Source organism: Salvelinus alpinus, chromosome 7, assembly GCF_045679555.1.
Source record: "Salvelinus alpinus chromosome 7, SLU_Salpinus.1, whole genome shotgun sequence".
Taxonomy (NCBI): Eukaryota; Metazoa; Chordata; class Actinopteri; order Salmoniformes; family Salmonidae; genus Salvelinus; species Salvelinus alpinus.
In genome coordinates, this window is record NC_092092.1 from 4636567 (window position 1) to 4655733 (window position 19167).

The 19167-nt window shown below is 45.6% G+C and overlaps 1 protein-coding gene across 2 annotated transcripts in view; it reads right to left on the minus strand.

Moving 5' to 3' along the window:
- Positions 1-11069: 11069 nt before the first annotated feature.
- The window catches only part of LOC139580331 (uncharacterized), a 65086-nt gene continuing 56988 nt past the window's right edge, over positions 11070-19167 (minus strand). For both annotated transcript variants that reach the window (XM_071408886.1, XM_071408887.1), the window contains exons 20-26: positions 17165-18955; positions 16774-17061; positions 16568-16641; positions 13179-13403; positions 12949-13078; positions 12373-12835; positions 11070-12184 (exon numbers count right to left, since the gene is read on the minus strand). In XM_071408886.1, coding sequence (XP_071264987.1) covers positions 11928-12184; positions 12373-12835; positions 12949-13078; positions 13179-13403; positions 16568-16641; positions 16774-17061; positions 17165-18955 — 3228 coding nt within the window. In that variant the 3' untranslated portion in view covers positions 11070-11927. The remainder of the gene's footprint in view (positions 12185-12372; positions 12836-12948; positions 13079-13178; positions 13404-16567; positions 16642-16773; positions 17062-17164; positions 18956-19167) is intronic.

Consider the following 19167-nt stretch of genomic DNA (forward strand, 5'->3'; position numbering starts at 1 on the left):
ATCCAAATATCACTTCAATTGGAATCGCACTCCCACTAACGGTTGCAACAAATATAGCCACTTACAAGGCACGCATTACAATATGCTAATGAGCCAGTGATTCTTTCCCCTCCCACAAAACTTTTCCACAATGCTGCATTAAATATACAGGACTTTATTGTTGAATTGTATTGAAAAACTATTCAGTAACTGCAAATAGTGAATATGTCATTATAAATTACAGAGTACCAACTGATATTAGTGGTGGCAGGTATCCTGGTGGGTAGGAGGGTTGGGATAGTAACCTAAAGGTTGATTGGATCGAATCCCCGAGCTGACAAGGTAAAACTCTGTCGTTCTGCCCCTGAGCAAGGCAGTTAACCCATTGTTCCCCGGGCGCCGAAGACGTGGATGTCGATCAAGGCAGCCCTCCGCACTGCTCTGACTCAGAGGGGTTGGGTTAAATGCAGTCATGTGAAATGCATGGATTAGGGCCTAATTTATTTATTTCAATTGACTGATTTCCTTATGAACTGTAACTCAGTAAAATATTTGAAATTGTTGCTTGTAGCTTTTATATTTTTGTTCAGTGTTGATAAGTAAAAGGCCAAAGGTTTTCAAAAGAAGTAAAGTTTTGCCATAACTATGTTATTATAGCTATGATGTTAAGTAATTATACTACTATGGCTAACATGTTCAACGTTCTTATCAAATAAGTTAAGTTTTGCAATAATTATACTATATGTAATATCTATAGCTAATGTTTTAAGTAATTTATTAGACTTTATTCACTGGTACAATGTTCACTCACACACATTCACTCAGACACATTCACTCAGACACATTCACTCAGACACATTCACTCAGACACATTCACTCAGACACTCAAGACACATTCACTCAGACACTCAGACACATTCACTCAGACACATTCACTCAGACACATTCACTCAGACACATTCACGCAGACACTCAGACACATTCACTCAGACACATTCACTCAGACACTCAGACACATTCACTCAGACACTCAGACACATTCACTCAGACACTCAGACACATTCACTCAGACACTCAAGACACATTCACTCAGACACTCAAGACACATTCACTCAGACACTCAAGACACATTCACTCAGACACTCAAGACACATTCACTCAGACACTCAGACACATTCACTCAGACACTCAGACACATTCACTCAGACACTCAGACACATTCACTCAGACACATTCACTCAGACACTCAGACACATTCACTCAGACACATTCACTCAGACACATTCACTCAGACACTCAGACACATTCACTCAGACACTCAGACACATTCACTCAGACACTCAGACATAGTTAGTGTAGTTCTCATCTTTGCATCTGTCCCATTAGGGAGTCTGTGACCACATGACAAGTGTCATTAGCTATGTTTCCATCCAATAGATTTTCATGTGAATATTCTAAAACCATATGCACATGTTTCCACCAGAGATGTTCCCGTCAAACTGACTTGTTGTGGATGTTTGTGATGAAGTAGTGCACATAAAAATGACTTTTACTGAGAAAAAATAACCAGTTAAATGCGTTTCCATCGCATTTTCATCTACTGATGGTTCTGTAAAAAGAAACGCTTTGTATAAAAGGGAATCTCTGGTTTTGGCAACAGCTCGTAGATACGGTGTGGGTAGGCGCTGCCTACATGATGAGAGCACGTTTGTTTATATGTACGACGGAAGCCAAGATAAAAACGAATTTGTCTACACGGTGAGATTATAATGGACAAAAGAGCGAAATGTTTATTTGTCAAACGGCAGCCAAGCATTGATGATCATGAATAGAAAAAAAGATAAATGGGTTTCCATCATATTTTCAACTCTGCTGATGGTTTTGTCCCCAAAAATGTTTTGCGAACGTGTCCACTCTGATCTTGGCACGTGTGCTCTAGCCAACAGCTCACAGATACAGTGTGGATAGCCTATAGCCTAAACAATGAGTTTATTATGGACAAAATAGCTAGATTATTTTTATTTGTCAAACGGCAGTCAAGCATCGATCATCATGTCACCAGAATAAGACCCTCCATTTTTTATTGGAAAGGAGCATCAAGCGCATCACTGTGCACTTTCACCCCCCTGTGAAGTTCATCACCGTGCCCTTTCACCCCCCTGTGAAGTTCATCACCGTGCCCTTTCACCCCCCTGTGAAGTTCATCACCGTGCCCTTTCACCCCCCTGTGAAGTTCATCACCGTGCCCTTTCACCCCCCTGTGAAGTTCATCACCGTGCCCTTTCACCCCCCTGTGAAGTTCATCACCGTGCCCTTTCACCCCCCTGTGAAGTTCATCACCGTGCCCTTTCACCCCCCTGTGAAGTTCATCACCGTGCCCTTTCACCCCCCTGTGAAGTTCATCACCGTGCCCTTTCACCCCCCTGTGAAGTTCATCACCGTGCCCTTTCACCCCCCTGTGAAGTTCATCACCGTGCCCTTTCACCCCCCTGTGAAGTCTCATCACCGTGCCCTTTCACCCCCCTGTGAAGCTCATCACCGTGCCCTTTCACCCCCCTGTGAAGCTCATCACCGTGCCCTTTCACCCCCCTGTGAAGCTCATCACCGTGCCCTTTCACCCCCCTGTGAAGCTCATCACCGTGCCCTTTCACCCCCCTGTGAAGCTCATCAGAACTTATTTCATCTGTAGCATAATAAACTGCTTTCTTTCCCGAGTCGACGTGGGAGGACGACGCACCATGTCGTCACGTGACTCACAGTTTACTTTGATATGATGGTTATTACATTAATATTTGGCATAAATGGCATAAAGCCATTTCCACCGACATTTCTCACATAATTTCTCACATTACAGACGCAAAAAGATCCCACCTTGTCTAGTATATTTTTATACTAGACAATTAGCTGTTTCTATAAGGCATGTTGTGACATTTTTATGTACTTTACTCGCATAAAAAGTTGGGATTGAAACCTGGTTACAGAGGTCATCTATATTTTAAAGTAGTCCATTTCTTCTTCTACTACTTCTATGAGTTGGTAAACAAACTGAAATGGTGCACACTGCCCCCTGGAGTGTGTTGTCTGAACAGGTATAAAGCCAAGGTTGTCGATTCACCACCACCTGCAGTTATGGAATATTTGCTAACAAGTACAATTCATTGGCTGATCCCTCCTGATGACCTGTACGGAATTATGTGATCCTTCCTTAACCCGTAGGTAGTCCCACCCAGTTCACTACTTCAAAATTGTGACATTCCTCAATGGCACCACCCATGCTAAAATAGGCTTTTGGGGGCGGTAGAGGTGTCTAAGTCTATGGCATTACATTATAATGCCTTGAGATGACATTATTAAACAGGTTAAACAAATGGAAAACGGACAACTTTGTTTATAACTAAATTAGGGAATAAACAAAGTGTGTTGTGATTCAGAACACTGATGAGGATGAATGAGACCAGACAGCAAAACCAGTACACAGAGTAGCTATTAGAATTGAGACCATCACCTATGAATATCTCCATGTCTAATGCCCAGTGGTGGAAAAGTACACAATTGCTATACTTGAGTAAAAGTAAAGATACCTTAATAGAAAATGACTCAAGTAAAAGTGAAAGTCACCCAGTAAAATACTAATTGAGTAAAAGTCTAAAAGTATTTGGTTTTAAATATACTTAAGTATCAAAAGTAAAAGTATAAATAATTTCAAATTACTTATATTAAGCAAAGCAGTATGTTTTTTAAATGTATTTACAGATAGCCAGGGGAAAGCTCCAACCCTCAAAACATCATTTACAAAGGAAGCATGTGTTTAATGAGTCCGCCAGATCAGAGGCAGTAGGGACGACCAGGGATGTTCTCATGAGAAGGATGTGAATTAGATCATTTTGCTGTCGTGACAAGTACTTTTGGGTCCCAGGGGAAATGTATGTAAAAAGTACATCATTTTCTTTAGGAATGTCGAGAAGTAAATGTAAAAGTAGTCAAAAATATAAATAGTAAAGTAAAGTACAGATACCCCCCAAAAAACAACTTAAGTTTTTACTTAAGTACTTTACGTCAGTAGTATGCTAAGTCACATTGTCCTGGAGAGATTTACATGGTTATCAAAACGTCACGCCATGGTAAGCCTACACAAAAACACAGCCCTTATTTTAAGTGTTTTTAAAAATCCTCTATCGGAAAGATGAATTGTGGGAAAATAATTGGAACCATTTCCCTGTTTGACAGCTAGGTTTCATGGGTATTATGACTCATACTTTGGTACTCTACTTGCACACTATCAGCTCACAGATTCGTGTTGAACAATAAAACAAAATTGTTTTCCATTCCAATCATTTCTTAGCATTTTTATGAATTCTTATGGTGTTGTAACGATTTTTTCCGCACGTCGATAATGTTTATTTTGTTGCTATGGTCACCGGCAGTTGTCGCATAGACTGTGGTTTGTCGCCCTCCTGTGAAGGCATCAGCTGCTTTGACTACAGGGACAAGTCTTGTACTCCGGAAGGGTACCCAGAGTTATTCCACTGGCTGTCTGAAAAGTGCTCAAGGTGAGGAAAAGTGTAATTCAGAGCGGAAGCAGCTTTCTCTGTGTTTTCAATGACAGACTCCACTTTTGCTTTATCTACCAGAGGACAGACTCTCCCCTCTCATCTATATGAACCCCTTTCAGGAACTGTAAAAATATTTGTAATACATTACCCCCATCCAAAATGGCTTTAGAACTTATGAACGAGCCGGTGGCGAATAAATAAACCATAATTGTAATCTTTCCCAAGCACATTGTGGGAACTTGGAGTAAACATCAACATTTGGCTATGATTTATTTTTCCTTCTCATCCTTTTGTGTTTGATACATAGAGCACTATCCAGTTTAAAAAATAGGGTGCTTTGTTCTCCCCTTCAGATTAGGAGCAGAGAGGAGAACGGAGGTGAGAGAGGAGAACGGAAGAAAAAGAGAACAGAAGAGAGAGGAGAACAGAGGAGAGAGAGGAGAACAGAGGAGAGAGACGAGAACACAGGAGAGAGACGAGAACACAGGAGAGAGACGAGAACAGAGGAGAACAGAGAGAGAGGAGAGAGACGAGAACGGAGGAGAGACAGAACAGAGGAGAGAGAGGAGGAGAGAGAGGAGAACAGAGGAGAGAGAGGAGAACAGAGGAGAGCGAGGAGAACAGAGGAAAGAGAGGAGAACAGAGGAGAGAGAGGAGAACAGAGGAGAGAGAGGAGAACAGAGGAGAGAGAGGAGAACTGAGGAAAGAGAGAACAGAGGAGAGAGAGGAGAACTGAGGAGAGAGGAGAACTGTGGAGAGAGAGAACTGAGGAAAGAGAATGTAGAATGGAGTAGAGAGAGGAAAGAGGAGAACGAATAGAAATTAGGAAACAGTAGAAAGGAGGAGAGAGCAGAAGGGGAGGAGGAAGTAGAAAGAGGAGAAAGGAGAAAGGGAGGAGGAAGGGAGGAGAAGAGCAGTAGGGGAGGTGGAAGGAGAAAGAGGAGAAAGGAGAAAGGGAGAAGGAGGAAGGGAGGAGAAGAGCAGAAGGGGAGGTGGAAGAGGAAAGAGAGGAGGAAGAAGGGGAGGAGAAAGGATGAGAAAGAGAGAAGGGAGGAGAAGGAAGAGTAGAACCGAGGAGAGAGCGAAGAGAGAGAGGACAAATGAGGAGAAAGGAGGAGGAAGAGAAGAAAGGAGGACTGATTGCACTCTGCTGCTGCTGCTGGGCATGACATTTAGCAGACATGAGGGGACCAGTCAGTCCTGACCTCAGACTGTGAGAGTTTGGAGTGTGTGCATTGAGTTTGACCTCAAATTCCTCTCAGCGATGGAACATGATGATCAACTGTTAAACCAGCATCGTCATCAGTTTGAGTAAAGAACTCCTATCCATCAGTGCAGTGTTAACCGGAAAGACCAGAGAAACTCACTGGGTATAAGATGGGTTCAATTAGGATGGGTTCAATAGGATGGGTTCAATAGGATGGGTTCAATAGAATGTGTTCAATAGAATGGGTTCAATAGAATGGGTTCAATAGGATGGGTTCAATAGGATGTGTTCAATAGAATAGGTTCAATAGAATGGGTTCAATAGGATGTGTTCAATTAGGATGTGTTCAATAGGATGGGTTCAATAGGATGGGTTCAATAGGATGGGTTCAATAGAATGGGTTCAACAGGATGGGTTCAATAGGATGGGTTCAATACGAGTTATAGGATCAAATCAAAGTGTATTTGTCACGTGCGCCGAATACAACAGGTGTAGTAGACCTTACAGTGAAATGCTGAATACAACAGGTGTAGTAGACCTTACAGTGAAATGCTGAATACAACAGGTGTAGTAGACCTTACAGTGAAATGCTGAATACAACAGGTGTAGTAGACCTCACAGTGAAATGCTGAATACAACAGGTGTAGTAGACCTTACAGTGAAACGGTTACATACAGGCTCTAACAAACAGTCCAAAAAAGGTGTTATGTGAACAATAGGTAAGTAAAGAAATAACAACAAGAGTAAAAAGACAGTGAAAAACAACAGTAGAGAGGTTATAACAGTAGAGAGGTTATAACAGTAGAGAGGCTATAACAGTAGTGAGGCTATAACAGTAGAGAGGCTATAACAGTAGAGAGGTTATAACAGTAGAGAGGCTATAACAGTAGTGAGGCTATAACAGTAGAGAGGCTATAACAGTAGAGAGATAATAAGAGTAGCAGGGCTATATACAGTAGTGAGGCTATAACAGTAGAGAGGTTATAACAGTAGAGAGATAATAAGAGTAGCAGGGCTATATACAGTAGTGAGGCTATAACAGTAGAGAGGTTATAACAGTAGCAGGGCTATAACAGTAGAGAGGTTATAACAGTAGAGAGGCTATATACAGTAGCGAGGTTATAACAGTAGAGGTTATAACAATAGCAGGGCTATATACAGTAGAGAGGTTATAACAGTAGAGAGGTTATAACAATAGCAGGGCTATATACAGTAGTGAGGCTCTAACAGTAGAGAGGCTATACCAGTAGCGAGGCTATATACAGTAGCGAGGCTATACCAGTAGTGAGGCTATATACAGTAGCGAGGCTATACCAGTAGCGAGGCTATATACAGTAGCGAGGCTATACCAGTAGTGAGGCTATATACAGTAGCGAGGCTATACCAGTAGTGAGGCTATATACAGTAGCGAGGCTATACCAGTAGCGAGGCTATATACAGTAGCGAGGCTATACCAGTAGCGAGGCTATATACAGTAGCGAGGCTATACCAGTAGTGAGGCTATATACAGTAGCGAGGCTATATACAGTAGCGAGGCTATATACAGTAGCGAGGCTATACCAGTAGCGAGGCTATATACAGTAGCGAGGCTATATACAGTAGCGAGGCTATATACAGTAGCGAGGCTATATACAGTAGTGAGGCTATATACAGTAGAGAGGCTATATACAGTAGAGAGGCTATATACAGTAGAGAGGCTATATACAGTAGTGAGGCTATATACAGTAGCGAGGCTATATACAGTAGCGAGGCTATACCAGTAGCGAGGTATACAGTAGCGAGGCTATACCAGTAGCGAGGCTATATACAGTAGTGAGGCTATACCAGTAGTGAGGCTATATACAGTAGCGAGGCTATACCAGTAGTGAGGCTATATACAGTAGCGAGGCTATACCAGTAGCGAGGCTATACCAGTAGTGAGGCTATATACAGTAGCGAGGCTATACCAGTAGTGAGGCTATATACAGTAGCGAGGCTATACCAGTAGCGAGGCTATACCAGTAGCGAGGCTATACCAGTAGTGAGGCTATATACAGTAGCGAGGCTATACCAGTAGTGAGGCTATACCAGTAGCGAGGCTATACCAGTAGCGAGGCTATACCAGTAGTGAGGCTATACCAGTAGCGAGGCTATACCAGTAGCGAGGCTATACCAGTAGTGAGGCTATATACAGTAGCGAGGCTATACCAGTAGCGAGGCTATACCAGTAGTGAGGCTATATACAGTAGCGAGGCTATATACAGTAGTGAGGCTATATACAGTAGCGAGGCTATACCAGTAGTGAGGCTATATACAGGCACTGGTTAGTCGGGCTGATTGAGGTAGTATGTACATGTAGATATGGTTAAAGTGACTATGCATATATGATAAACAGAGATTAGCAGCAGCGTAAAAGAGGGGTTGGGGGGGGACACAATGCAAATAGTCTGGGTAGCCATTTCATTACCTGTTCAGGAGTATTATGGCTTGGGGGTAAAAACTGTTGAGAAGCCTTTTTGTCCTAGACTTGGCACTCCGGTACCGCTTGCCATGTGGTAGTAGAGAGAACAGTCTATGACTCGTGTGGCTGGGGTCTTTGACAATTTTTGGGGCCTTCCTCTGACACCGCCTGGTGTAGAGGTCCTGGATGGCAGGCAGCTTAGCCCCAGTGATGTACTGGGCCATACGCACTGCCCTCTGTAGTGCCTTGCGGTCAGAGGCCAAGCAATTGCCGTACCAGGCAGTGATGTAACCAGTCAGGATGCTCTCAATGTTGCAGCTGTAGAACCTTTTGAGGATCTCAGGACCCATGCAAAATCTTTTTAGTTTCCTGAGGGGAATAGGCTTTGTCGTGCCCTCTTCACGACTGTCTTGGTGTGTTTGGACCATTCTAGTTTTTTGTTGATGTGGACACCGAAGAACTTGAAGCTCTCAACCTGCTCCACTACAGCCCCGTCAATGAGAATGGGGGCGTGCTTGGTCCTCCTTTTCCTGTAGTACACAATCATGTCCTTAGTCTTGGTTACGTTGAGGGATAGGTTGTTATTCTGGCACCACCCGGCCAGGTCTCTGACCTCCCTGTAGGGTGTCTCGTCGTTGTCTGTGATCAGGCCTACCACTGTTGTGTCGTCTGCAAACTTGATGGTGTTGGAGTCGTGCCTGGCCATGCATTCGTGGGTGAACAGGAGGGGACTGAGCATGCACCCCTGAGGGGCTCCAGTGTTGAGGATCCGCGTGGCAGATGTGTTGCTACCTACCCTCACCACCTGGGGGCAGCCCGTCAGGAAGTCCAGGATCCAGTTGCAGAGGGAGATGTTTAGTCCCAGGATCCTTAGCTTAGTGATGAGGGTACTATGGTGTTGAACGCTGAGCTGTAGTCAATGAACAGCATTCTCACATAAGTGTTCCTTTTGTCCAGGTGGGAAAGGGCAGTGTGGAGTGCAATAGAGATTGCATCATCTGTGGATCTGTTTGGGCGGTATGCAAATTGCAGTGGGTCTAGAGTTTCTGGAAAATGGTGTTGATGTGAGCCATTACCAGCCTTTCAAAGCACTTCATGGCTACGGACGTGAGTGCTACGGGTCTGTAGTCATTTAGGCAGGTTGCCTTCGTGTTCTTGGGCACAGGGACTATGGTGGTCTGCTTGAAAAATGTTGGTATTACAGACTCAATCAGGGACATGTTGAAAATGTCAGTGAAAACACCTGCCAGTTGGTCAGCACATGCCCGGAGGACACATCCTGGTAATCCGTCTGGCCCCGCAGCCTTGTGAATGTTGACCTGTACAAAGGTCTTACTCACGTCGGCTACGGAGAGCGTGATCACACAGTCGTCCGGAACAGCTGACGCTCTCATGTGTGCTTCTGTGTTACTTGCCTTGAAGCGGGCATATACGGTATTTAGTCTGGAAGGCTCACGTCACTGGGTAGCTCTCGGCTGTGCTTTGCAAGCCCTGCCACAAAAGACGAGCTTCAGAGCCGGTGTAGTATGATTCAATCTTAGCCCTGTATTGACGCTTTGCCTGTTTGATGGTTTGTCGGAGGGCATAGCAGGCTTTCTTATAAGCTTCCGGGTTAGAGTCCCGCACCTTGACAGCTCTGCCCTTTAGCTCATTGCGAATGTTGCCTGTAATCCATGGCTTCTGGTTGGGGTATGTACGTACAGTCACTGTGGGGACGACGTCCTCGATGCACTTATTGATAAAGCCAGTGACTGATGTGTACTCCTCAATGCAATTGGAAGAATCCCGGAACATATTCCAGTCTGTGATATCAAAACAGTCCTATAGTTTAGCATCTGCTTCATCTGACCACTTTTTTTATAGACCGAGTCACTGGTGCTTCCTGCTTTAATTTTAGCTTGTAAGCAGGAATCGGGAGGATAGAATTATGGTCGGATTTACCAAATGGAGGGCGAGGGAAAGCTTTGTACGTGTTTCTGTGTGTGGAGTACAGGGGATGTAGAATTTGTTTCCCTCTGGTTGCACATTTAACATGTTGATAGAAATTAGGTAGAACTGATTTAAGTTTCCCTGCATTAAAGTCTCCGGCCACTAGAAGCGCGGTGATGAGCTGAGAGAGGAAGGGGGTGTGGTGTTGAGCTGAGAGAGGAAGGGGGTGTGGTGTTGAGCTGAGAGAGGAAGGGGGTGTGGTGTTGAGCTGAGAGAGGAAGGGGGCGTGGTGTTGAGCTGAGAGAGGAAGGGGGCGTGGTGTTGAGCTGAGAGAAGAAGGGGGCGTGGTGTTGAGCTGAGAGAGGAAGGGGGTGCGGTGTTGAGCTGAGAGAGGAAGGGGGCGCGGTGTTGAGCTGAGAGAGGAAGGGGGCGCGGTGTTGAGCTGAGAGAGGAAGGGGGCGTGGTGTTGAGCTGAGAGAGGAAGGGGGCGTGGTGTTGAGCTGAGAGAGGAAGGGGGCGTGGTGTTGAGCTGAGAGAGGAAGGGGGAGTGGTGTTGAGCTGAGAGAGGAAGGGGGAGTGGTGTTGAGCTGAGAGAGGAAGGGGGAGTGGTGTTGAGCTGAGAGAGGAAGGGGGAGTGGTGTTGAGCTGAGAGAGGAAGGGGGAGTGGTGTTGAGCTGAGAGTATAATACAGATTTAACCTAGTTCCTTCCGACTGGAGAGGCTGGGTCGTAAGGGACAAGGAGGCAAGCTACTGACAGAGTTAACACCACATAGGCTGCCCAATTCTGATCTTTAAAACACAGCCATAGAGACAGATACACACAGAGAGAGAGAGAGAGAGAGAGAGAGCGAGGGACAGAGAAGAATCAGAAAGAATGAGCAGATGAAGCTACATTCTGAAGTTTCAGTCCTTCACAGAAGATCGTCTACTATAAACTATTGACTGGCAAAAACCAAAAGAGAAGTTGTATAACTTTTATTGCTTGACAAACGTAAACAAAACATATTTTCCACCTGCAGCATTGTAAACATTTTAATACATTTATTTTAACACACACGAGTGTCTGAAACTACCAAGTGATTCAAATATTCCACAAATATAATTAATTAGATTGCATAATATTATTTGGCATAAAGTAATTTTTTAAAATTGTTTACATATGTCCATAAAACACAAACGTTTCAAATATGAGGTATAACACTTGTCTTTTGTGTGGTCAAAAGTGCAAATATGCTTAAAAAAGGCATACCCTGCAATTATTTGGTCACTTTGCATATATATCCTTAAAAAATGGCCTATATTCTCTAGAATCAAGTGTCCTGGGGTCCTCTACAGTGTAAACAAAAACAACAGGAACAGTGAATGGGCAAACACCACAACATGGAACACAGTAATAAAGTGCACTTCAGAAAGATGTGGAAAATGGGATATGAACATTTCATAGAAATCAGTGCATGGAAACATTGAACAACAAAAACACATCATTAATATATTCATGTACTCTACGGGCCTGTTTCCTGGACATAGATTAACCCGAGTCCTGGATGAAAGTCGAAGTACAAGGAGATTGTCTTTTGAACATGCTTTTATAAGTCCATGACTCATTTTAGTCTGTGTTTGGGAAAGTGCCCTTTAATAGTGCCATAGTAGAGCCATTCTCCATCTTGTCATTTTCAGATGCACTGTACTGCCCCTCAGTGAGAAAACATACACCTCCACTTCCTCTCAATGAGAGTTCGGTACCAGTTCTTCTGTTCAGTCCGGTCCTGTCTAAGCTATAGTTCATTATAGTCTGTCCAGTCCTTGATCAGTGACCATTCAGACGTTTGACAAGTGATTAATCAGACAGGCGGCCTCCGACATGCAGCTGAAATGTAATTTCCACACTTCAGCCTGCTGATGCGGCGAAGGACATGAATTAGAGGCAGCATACAGGATAGCAACTTCAGCTACCCTTCCTACCTTCCTTACAGCAGCAGCACTTCCAGGCTGTCCCCGAGGCCTGTCCCACCTCTCTCCCCTGGTTCTCCGGTTCCGAGATAGGATGATGTCCAGTCTAATTGCCCCACCTAAGACTACAGTCGAAATACGTTAAACTTTGTGTTCAAAATAAAAGATAGCACACTATTTATACTCCAAATAATTGAATTGGTAAACCTAACACGTTTAGTGTTTTCCTTGATTTTAAATGGACTGCATCAACATGTGGTTGATGTTTTTATTTATTTTTTATTGACCCCACCCCAAAAATCTAATGAAATACCTTCAATCCCGGCTCCATCTCGCCCCACGCCGGGGGAGCTCCCGGCTCCATCTCGCCCCACGCCGGGGGAGCTCCCGGCTCCATCTCGCCCCACGCCGGGGGAGCTCCCGGCTCCATCTCGCCCCACGCCGGGGGAGCTCCCGGCTCCATCTCGCCCCACGCCGGGGGAGCTCCCGGCTCCATCTCGCCCCACGCCGGGGGAGCTCCCGGCTCCATCTCGCCCCACGCCGGGGGAGCTCCCGGCCCCATCTCGCCCCACGCCGGGGGAGCTCCCGGCCCCATCTCGCCCCACGCCGGGGGAGCTCCCGGCTCCATCTCGCCCCACGCCGGGGGAGCTCCCGGCCCAATCTCCGACCATCAAACAGCGGATGTCAGAGCGGCACCGAAGGGACACCCCCTGGAACTGTGCTTGTCGGGACAGCAGGGGGAGGTGGCGCGGAGCAGGGTGGAACACTGCATTCTCCTGCATGAAGGAAGGGATGGATGAATGAATCTGACAAAATGTCACAGTGAGAGTGAGTGCATGGCATCTTCCTGCATAAATGAATAAATATATTAAACATAGTTAAAATGTACCTGCACCAGTCCCAGGTGTGTCTCCGTGAGGAGGAGCTGGGCCCAGGGGTCAGGTCTGGGGTCAGGGGTCGTTGTCACACCAACGGTAGTGTAGAGCAGCAGTCTGACCTCTCCCAGACTAGGCTTCTCTCTGAAAAGACGTAAAATAAAACTCAAACGTTTGTCTGTCTTCAGTTCTTATGTGCTATGAGCTATCCTTTCAAGACCAACAAATACTACAATACTACTACCTGCCCATGTTGCCATGCAGTATATACACCAGGTCAGCTAGGGTCTTGTGGAAGTGACCAGACAGCCTGAGCCCAGCATCCAACAGCAGGTCAGGTACCTGGGCCTTCCAGTCCAGAGACAGCTCCATCAGATCCTCCTTCAGGAAGGGGTGGTGAGCCACTCGCTGGTCCCCAGGAGAGAACACACCTAGCAGGGCCTGTGTGAGGGCTTGGGTGAGGGTCTGGCTGTGGAGGTACAGCAGAGGGTGTAATTGAAGATTTGATCAAATGTATTTCTATTATTCAAGCAACATGCCTTAGTAGCAGGCTGCTGTTTATTGTCATGAATCTTGTCCTGGAGGTAGAACTGAGCGATTTTTGCTCGATAAGCCAGCTGCAAAGCCAAAATTGGCAAACAATTCATGAAAACAAAAAATGTTGCTCTTTAGTCTTAATTTAAATCAAAGTGGAGCTGGCAGCGTTTTAACTACTACGCAGATTTGAAACAAAACGGACAATCATAATATCAGTGAAAATATAAAATTCCCAGTATTTTATATATATATATATATTAAATTCCCATTCCTATCTAGGCTACTAAAATATTGCAGCCTGGCTTCGGTTTTTAAAGCTTGACAATGAAAAAATAAAAAACAACCTGCCTCAAAACACCATACAAAGGACAAACACGTAGGCCTATTACAGAAACATTAGAGCAGTAGCCTAGGCTGACTAAATCAATACATTTTGAGTGCTGCATTCAACTGCACCGGTGAGCCATGCAGTACAAAAGTTTTTTTTTATAAAAAAAAAAGTTAAAGGAATAACATGCTTTAAGTTTAAAATGTTAAAACACCCTATAGTTACATTTGTGTTATTTGGACTCATTAAATAGCTTTTGATTAGGGTCGCAGCAAAGGCTGGACAAATATCAATTTACCTCTTGTTTTCATATGTTAAAATGCTATATTCAGCATCCTATGTAGATACACTATATGTACAAAAGTATGAGGACACCCAGTCAAATTAGTGGATTCAGCTATTTCAGCCACACCCGTTGCTAACAGGTGTATAAAATCGAGCACACCGCCATGCAATCTCCATAGACAAACATTGTCAGTAGAATTGCCTTATTGAAAAGCTCAGTGAATTTCAACATGGCACCGTCTTAGGATGTCACCTTTCCAACAAGTCATTTAGTCTAATTTCTGCCTCGCTAGAGCTGCCCCGGTCAACTGTAAGTGCTTTTATTTTGAAGTGGAAACGTCTAGGAGAAAAAACAGCTTAACCGGGAAGTGGTCGGCCACACAAGCTCACAGAATGAGATCACAGAGTGCTGAAGCGCGCAAAAATCATCTCCCCGGTCTATCACAAACTGCCTCTGGAAGCAACCTCAGCATAAGAACGATGAGCAGGTATCCACATACTTAAGTATAAAGGGACATATTTTTCTAATTAAAACAATGGCTAGAAAGGGTTGCAGTTTTTTTTGTAAAAACCAAATAGGTTATGTCTGGCCCACAAATTTGTTGTATTTATTTATTTTTTTCAATATTGAGTTTTGACACTTGCGTATCTATTTATGTAGCTAGCCATTTATTTTACAAGCAAAAAAAACAGAGCATAACGTTAGCTAGCTAGCTGCTGGGAGGATGTCATGTGATTGGAGGAGTGAGTGACTGACCGACTGTCTGTATACCCATAGACCAGTTCAAAGTGAATGATGGCAGGGCCGTGTGGTAAATGGCTTATTTGCATATAGGCCTAGTGTAGCTCTGATTGGCTATGGCGCACTGGTCTACATAGACTCCGGAACTTGGACAAGACAGATGTTTTTATTAGGTTTTACTTACTGCAGTGTCTATTAATTGTCTAAACTCACATCCATTTCACCCATTTTATATTGCTAGAGAATTTTCACAAACGCCTTACTATACATAATTCCAAAACATTCTATGAATTCATGAAAACGACCATATCTAAGTCCTCGCTTGTCAGAAAATGAAAAATAAAAAATAAGTGACATTCACCCTGAGGGTATATATCAGTAGAGGCTGCTGAAGGGAGGATGGCTCATAATAATGTCCGGAACAGAGCAGATGGAATGGCATCAAACGCCTGGAAACCAAGTGGAAACCAAGTGGAAACCATGTGGAAACCATGTGGAAACCATGTGGAAACCAAGTGGAAACCAAGTGGAAACCAAGTGGAAACCATGTGGAAACCAAGTGGAAACCATGTGGAAACCATGTGGAAACCAAGTGGAAACCATGTGGAAACCATGTGGAAACCATGTGGAAGCCAAGTGGAAGCCAAGTGGAAACCATGTGGAAACCATGTGGAAGCCATGTGGAAGCCATGTGGAAGCCAAGTGGAAACCAAGTGGAAGCCATGTGGAAACCAAGTGGAAACCATGTGGAAACCATGTGGAAACCATGTGGAAACCAAGTGGAAACCATGTGGAAACCAAGTGGAAACCAAGTGGAAACCATGTGGAAGCCATGTGGAAACCAAGTGGAAACCATGTGGAAACCATGTGGAAACCAAGTGGAAACCAAGTGGAAACCATGTGGAAGCCATGTGGAAGCCATGTGGAAGCCATGTGGAAGCCATGTGGAAACCAAGTGGAAACCATGTGGAAACCATGTGGAAACCAAGTGGAAACCAAGTGGAAACCAAGTGGAAACCAAGTGGAAACCATGTGGAAGCCATGTGGAAACCAAGTGGAAACCAAGTGGAAACCAAGTGGAAACCAAGTGGAAACCATGTGGAAGCCATGTGGAAACCAAGTGGAAACCAAGTGGAAACTAAATGTTCGGTGAATTTGATACCATTCCAGTGATACTGCTCCACTCATTACCGCGAGCCCGTCCTCCTCCTCAATTAAGGTGCCGCCAGCCTCCTGTGGTGTATATGAACAGATTTCGATAAGATTTCATGTTGCTAAAACGCTGTTAGTTCGACTTTAAAAGTAACGGTTAGGCATTAGGGTTAGCGGTGTGGTTAAGGCAGGATTGAAAATCAGACCATGACTTTGTGGCTGTGGCAGATAGTGACCATGCTGTGCAGAGCTGCCTCCAGAACAAGATTCAGGACAATAAATGCAAACCTGCATCTTAGTAGACCACACGTAGACATTGACCTACTTTACAATCTACTTACATTCAAGTGCTATCATACTTTTTTTTTTTTTTTTTATAAAAAAAATGTGCGACTGATTGGCAATCGATCGTGATCAACTGTTGGCTCCAAGCACACTTTTGTTTCCACTAGGCTAGAGGATAAGATCTGAGCACAGTGGTTCTCTCCAGCATTGCTTGCTGTTTGGGGTTATAGGCTGGGTTTCTGTACAGCACTTTGAGACATCAGCTGATGTAAGAAGGGCTTTATAAATACATTTGATTTTATACCTGTGGGTGTAGAGGGTCAGGACACTCTCCTCAGTGGAGGCTGTGAGACGAAGGCTCTGACCGCAAAAACCCACCTAGATGGAAATTTAGATTTAAAAAAAATCTAGATGATAATGGTGATACTACTGGTAAAGATGAGGATAAATATAATTAATAACAAAGAAAATAGGTAAATCATTTAATTGGTAGAACAATAAAAGACCTACCAGGATCTCCTTGATCTGCAGCAGGGGGAGGTGGTGGAACACTGTCAGGGGCGTGGTCTGATCGGACCTGTCAGGGTCAAGAGTCAGGGCGTAGAGGCAGGACTCCAATAGGAGGACGAGGGAAGGGTGTGGGTGGGGCTGGCTGCAGTTGGCCACGCCCAGCCAGTAGAGAGCTATGAGTCTCTGAGAAGTTAAGACAGAGGGGAGAACGGACTGGAGACAGCCCAGGAGGGTGGACAAGGGAAGGGACTGGAGTTGAACCAGAGCCCCTGGGAACTCCACCAGTCTCTGAGAGAAAGAACGAGATTGGGTTTATCAAAATAAAGCAACATGGACGCTGAATGATTTGATAACTTTGTACATTTCCTAATATGAATGACTAAAAACACACCTGGTAATATACCTGGACACCCTCAGTCCACTGCTTCTCCTGCCCAGAAACAGAGCTCTTCTCTGGACCTGCAGACCTGGCGTTGTTCCCCTGCTCTGGAGGGCACTGTGGCTTGCTGCCATTGGCTCCATCGGTGACACACTGTGGGTCCTCCTCCATCTTGATCGGGTCCTCTGGTGACCACAGCTCCTCCTTGGTTGTAATCCGGACCTCTGACGTAGATGGAGCATCCAGTCTGCCTTCCGGCTCCGGAGTCCACTCCAGTTCTCGGATGGGATTCTGTTCCCCTGTTCTCCAATCCAGTTCTTTACCAGTGTTCTGTTTATGTGGGAACTCAGTGGCATTCTGGGCTGGGTACAGGCTTGGTCCTGGGCTGAAGACATTATTGTGGGTTGTAAGAAGGGGCAGGTTCATTTTTGGTGCGGTGTTAAAGTCAATAGCTCTCTGCTGTATTCCAGTTGACTCCACTTGCTGAAGATCCTGAGTGAGCTCAATGGGAATGCTCCTGAAGTCACGAGTGAGCTCAATGGGAATGCTCCTGAAGTCACGAGTGAGCTCAATGGGAATGCTCCTGAAGTCACGAGTGAGCTCAATGGGAATGCTCCTGAAGTCACGAGTGAGCTCAATGGGAATGCTCCTGAAGTCACGAGTGAGCTCAATGGGAATGCTCCTGAAGTCACGAGTGAGCTCAATGGGAATGCTCCTGAAGTCACGAGTGAGCTCAATGGGAATGCTCCTGAAGTCACGAGTGAGCTCAATGGGAATGCTCCTGAAGTCACGAGTGAGCTCAATGGGAATGCTCCTGAAGTCACGAGTGAGCTCAATGGGAATGCTCCTGAAGTCACGAGTGAGCTCAATGGGAATGCTCCTGAAGTCACGAGTGAGCTCAATGGGAATGCTCCTGAAGTCACGAGTGAGCTCAATGGGAATGCTCCTGAAGTCATGAGTTAGCTCGGTGCTTATGTGTTGCACCAATGGCAGCTCACTGACTATAGAGAACATCTGACGGTCTTTAACATAGGAGAACATGTGACTCTCTCTGACCAATGAGAAGACCTGGCTGTCTTTGACCACTGACAGCACCAGACTCTCCCTCACCATTGAGACAACCTGACTGGGCCAACTGGAGCAGGCTCCTCCCACATCTCTAGGCTGCACAACTCCTGTACTGTCCCAGAACTGCTGCAGGACTCTCGAGGGGGAGCAGTGGAGGAGCCGCCACATGTCCGGGAACATCCAGGAGACCCCACTGCTGACCACAGAACCCATCCCAGAGATAGAGCGCTCTTCCCCCAGAGAGTCTAGCTCATGCTCCCCCCCAAGTCCAGAGATCTGGGATACCCTTCTAACCAGAGCACCCAGCCCGGAAGCAGAGATCTGGCTCTCATCCTGCGTCTCATCACCGCTAGACACCCTGCTAACCAGAGAACCCAACCTCAAGCCCTGCTCAACCTCCTCCTCCCTCCTAGCCCCAGCCTGGGTCTCCTCCTTGTAATTGTCTCCGTAGCCCTCCACCGTGGTCTTGGATGGATTCATCATGCAACGACTGAACTGGCCCTCCAATGCTGCTAGCGGTAGGCCGCGTACCGCCTGGCTGCGTCTGTGTCTGTCCAGCCGGGAGGCTGCGTGTTCGGTCTGGTTGTGGGTCTGTGTGTTGAGCTGGGACAGAGAGGCAGTGTGTTTGTCAAACCGAGAGGTCTGTGTGTATGTTGAGCTGCTGCTGGCCAGTGGGAAGTGTGCGTGGTGCGTTCCTTCCTCTGTTCCGCTGTCGTCTCCTCCTTCGTCTCCTCTCTGCAGGTGGGATACAATAGCACCTAATGAGGTCTCTGCAGGGCCACTAACAGGCACCGGCCTTGTACAGTCTCCTGCTGCAGCCGTCAGAAGAGAGACCTGACAGGACAACTGGGCTCTTGTTAGGCCCCACAGTACACCTATCAGCCTGCTGGACCAGAGAGGACAGGTATCTGCTGAAGGGACCGGTCCCCAGGCAAGGCCTCCTCTCC